This window comes from Pristiophorus japonicus, chromosome 2 (assembly GCF_044704955.1).
Source record: "Pristiophorus japonicus isolate sPriJap1 chromosome 2, sPriJap1.hap1, whole genome shotgun sequence".
Taxonomy (NCBI): Eukaryota; Metazoa; Chordata; class Chondrichthyes; family Pristiophoridae; genus Pristiophorus; species Pristiophorus japonicus.
Window position 1 is genome coordinate 74883382 of NC_091978.1, and position 3725 is coordinate 74887106.

Sequence of the window (3725 nt, forward strand, 5' to 3'; positions counted from 1 at the left end):
GGCCAGAATTTTCATACTTGAGAGTGTGTGGGTTTGGGGGCGGGGCTGCAGTTAAAAGCAAAGAAATCGACATCCTGCCAACTTCCGCCTTTAACTTGGTTGCGTTTCGAGGCGCAACACGGACCCAGTCAGGAGAGGCGGGCGATCTCATTGATGACTTAACTGCTCATTTACAGACCCTTAACTGCCTTTTTAACCTCGGGTTTGGTCTTTAACTGGTTGCGCACGGGATTCATGCACTTCGGGAACCTCGCCTGTGAGGGGAAAGCAGAAGCTCAGTAGCCATTGTGCGAGTTCATTAAGTGACAGCTGGAAAAATCATATAAATACACACACATTACACCTGCTTCCTTGCCTAACGGAAAGGCTCTGCCTGACACCATTTTGTGCAGAGATTTAGCTTTCCGGCACTTGCAGGTGATTTATGCAGCCTTTGAAGCCACTCTCACCACATTGCTAGTCACTCTCGGTACATTGGAGGTTTGTGCCTCTGATCTCCACTTTATATGGCATCTATCAGATCAGCATGGGTGGCGCTTATGGACCTCAGAATCAGACCAAGATGAGTCCCAGCATCAACACCAACCACACCAGCAGCAGCCACAACACCAGCAGCAGCAGCAACCACAGCAGCCACCTTCTCCTCAACAACCTGATGCTCCGCAGGAGAGATGGGATCAGCACAGAAGTACACCGTGCCGGAGGCCATACCCCTAACACAGGGTATACAGACAGAGGATGAGCCCCTGGGCATGACTGAGCAGCTGTGCCAAAGGAGGCTCAGGCTATTGCACCAGGTCATGGCAGACATTTGTAGCTTGCTGGACCAAACTCTGCTGTCCAGAGGTCCTAGTGGACACACCTTACCAGTGGTTGTCAAAGTCACTAGTGCCCTCAACTTCTTTGCCTTCCAGGGATCTGCAGCAGATAGTTGCAGGATCTCGCAGTCAGTCACCCATAGCTGCATTACCCAGGCGACCAATGGCATGTTTCACAAATCAGCCAATGATGTAAACTTTGCCACTGATGAAGCCAGTGTTACTGAGCGGGCGCTCAGTTTTGTGACCCTGGCTTGTTTCCCACAGATTCAGGGTGATATCAATTGCACTTCCATATTACGCAGGAATTTTGGGAACTGCAAGGGCTTCCACTCCTTCAATGCGCAGCTCATCTGCAACCATAAAAAGATCATCATGCATGTGTGCGCCAGATTCCCTGGCAGCTGTCATGAATCTTTTGTGCTACGCCAGTCCACACGTCCTCAGCACTTTGCACCCCCAAACATACTTACCAGCTGGCTGCTTGGAGACAAAGGCTACCCACTGAAGAAATGGTTAATGACACCATTAAGAATGCCAAGCAATGAGGCCAAGGAGTGCTATAATGACAGCCACATGTCTGCCAGATGTGTCATAGAGCAAGCAATCAGCATCATGAAGATGCACTTCAGATGTCTTGACAGATCTGGAGGAGCCCTTCAGTACGCACCAGCCAGGGTCTCCTGAATCATCGTCGTATACTGCGCGCTGCACAACATAGCACAGCAGCGAGGATTGGAGCTGCCTGAGGAGCAAGGCACAGAGCACACAGGCTCTTCAGAGGAGGAAGAAGAGGAGGAACAGGTGGAACACGAGGAGGAGGAGGAATCCAAGATGGCGCCAGCAGTAGTGCACATTGCTTCCCGGGAGGCCCAGGAAGGCCTCATAATGGCATGATTTACTTAATCAGTGCACGCATATGTCCCCCAGATGCTGCACCAACTTTCCCCTCACCAAACAACACCACAAAGCCTAATCTCATAGGCAATCACTCGGAATCGAGGAGGACTTGCTTCCACTCCCAAAGTGAGTTGTTTGATGGCTGAACAGTCCTTTACGAGAGCCACAGACCCTGTTACAGGTGGGACAGACATTCGTCGAGGGAAGGGGTTGGTGGGGCTGGTTTGCCGGGCGCTCCTTCCGCTGCCTGCGCTTGGCCTCTTCATGCTCTTTGCGTTAGGACTCGAAGAGCTCGACACCCTCCTGGATGTACTTTCTCCACCTCGGGCAGTCTTCGGCCAGGGTCTCCCAGGTGTCAGTGGTGATGTCGCACTTTACCAGGGAGGCTTTGAGGGTGCCCTTTTAACGATTCCACTGTCCTCCTTTGGCTCGTTTACCACGAAGGAGATCCGCATAAAGCATTTGCTTAGGGACTCTCGTATCTGGCATGTGAACTATGTGGCCTGCCCAGTGAAGCTGATCGAGTGTGGTCAGTGCTTCAATACTGGAGATATTAGCTTGGTCAAGGACACTGATGTTGGTGCGCCTTTTCTCCCAGGGGATTTGCAGGATCTTGCGGAGACATCGTTGGGGATATATCTTCAGCACCTTGAGATGCCATCTATACAGGAGGGTGGGTATTACTATAGCCCTGTAGACCATGAGCTTGGTGGTAGATTTGAGGGCCTGGTCTTCAAACACTCTTTTCCTCAGACGTTCGAAGGCTGCAATGACACACTGGAGGCAATGCTGAATCTCCGCATCAATGTCTGCTTTTGTTGATAAGAGGCTCCCGAGATATCCCGCAGCACGTGACCCGCCACCAACTCAGTGAAACTCCAACGTTGCACGAGGTAGGCAAAGCCATAAAACAGCTCAAGAATAGCAAGGCTATGGGTGCGGATGGAATCCCTGCTGAGGCGCTAAAGTATGGCGGAGAGGCGCTGATATATGACCTCATCTCTCTCATCTGGAGAGAGGAGAGCATGCTGGGAGATCTCAGAGATGCAGTGATTGTGACCATTTTTTTAAAAGGAGAAAGTCCGACTGCAACAACTACAGGGGAATCTCCCAGCTACTGGGAAAATTGTTGCTCGAGTTCTCCTCAATCGTCTTCTCCCTGTGGCCGAGGAGCTCCTCCCAGAATCACAATGTGGATTTCGTCCCCGATGGAGCACAACAGACATGATCTTTGCAGCGCGACAGTTGCAGCAATAATGCAGGGAGCAACGCCAGCCTTTATACATGGCCTTTTTCGATCTTACAAAGGCCTTTGACACTGTCAACCGTGAGGATCTATGGAGCGTCCTCCTCCGTTTCGGATGCCCCCAAAAGTTTGTCAACATTCTTCGCCTGCTTCACGATGACATACAGTCTGTGATCCTTACCAACGGATACATTACAGACCCAATCCACGTCCAGACCGGGGTCAAACAGGGCTGCGTTATCGCTCCAACCCTCTTCTCATTCTTCTTCGCCACCATGCTCCACTTCACAATCAACAAGCTCCTCGCTGGAGTGGAACTAAACTACAGAACCAGTGGGAAGCTGTTTAACCTACGCTGCTTCCAGGCCAGCTCCAAGATCACCCCAACCTCTGTTGTTGAGCTGCAGTATGCGGACGACGCCTGTGTTTGTGCACATTCAGAGGCTGATCTCCAGGATGTAGTCAATGCATTCAGTGATGCGTATGAAAGCATGGGCCTTACACTTAACACCCTTAAGACAAAGGTACTCCATCAGCCTGTCACCGCCGCTCAGTGCTGTCCTCCAATCATCAAGATCCATGGCGCGGCCCTGGACAACGTGGACCATTTCCCACCACAAAGCAGTCCTACAATGACCAAGCCATTCCTGTCACCCAAACCCCCATTGCTCGAGATTAAGTAATGTCTCACCATTTTTCACTCCAAGTGACAAAGCCACTTCCCAGATAGCAGGTAAAAATGGACAAGACAGGGGAAAGTA

The 3725-nt window shown here is 51.1% G+C and overlaps 1 protein-coding gene across 1 annotated transcript; it reads left to right on the top strand.

The window, feature by feature from the left end:
* The first annotated feature begins 752 nt into the window (after positions 1-752).
* Positions 753-1505, top strand: LOC139228774 (putative nuclease HARBI1). The gene has a single exon (XM_070860133.1). It carries the CDS (start codon positions 753-755, stop codon positions 1503-1505), a length of 753 nt encoding a protein of 250 aa, XP_070716234.1.
* The last annotated feature ends 2220 nt before the right edge of the window (positions 1506-3725 follow it).

What these genes read in the sequence shown, in the direction of transcription:
- LOC139228774 (XM_070860133.1), top strand. Translation starts at nt 753, where the DNA reads ATGACTGAGCAGCTGTGCCAAAGGAGGCTCAGGCTATTGCACCAGGTC.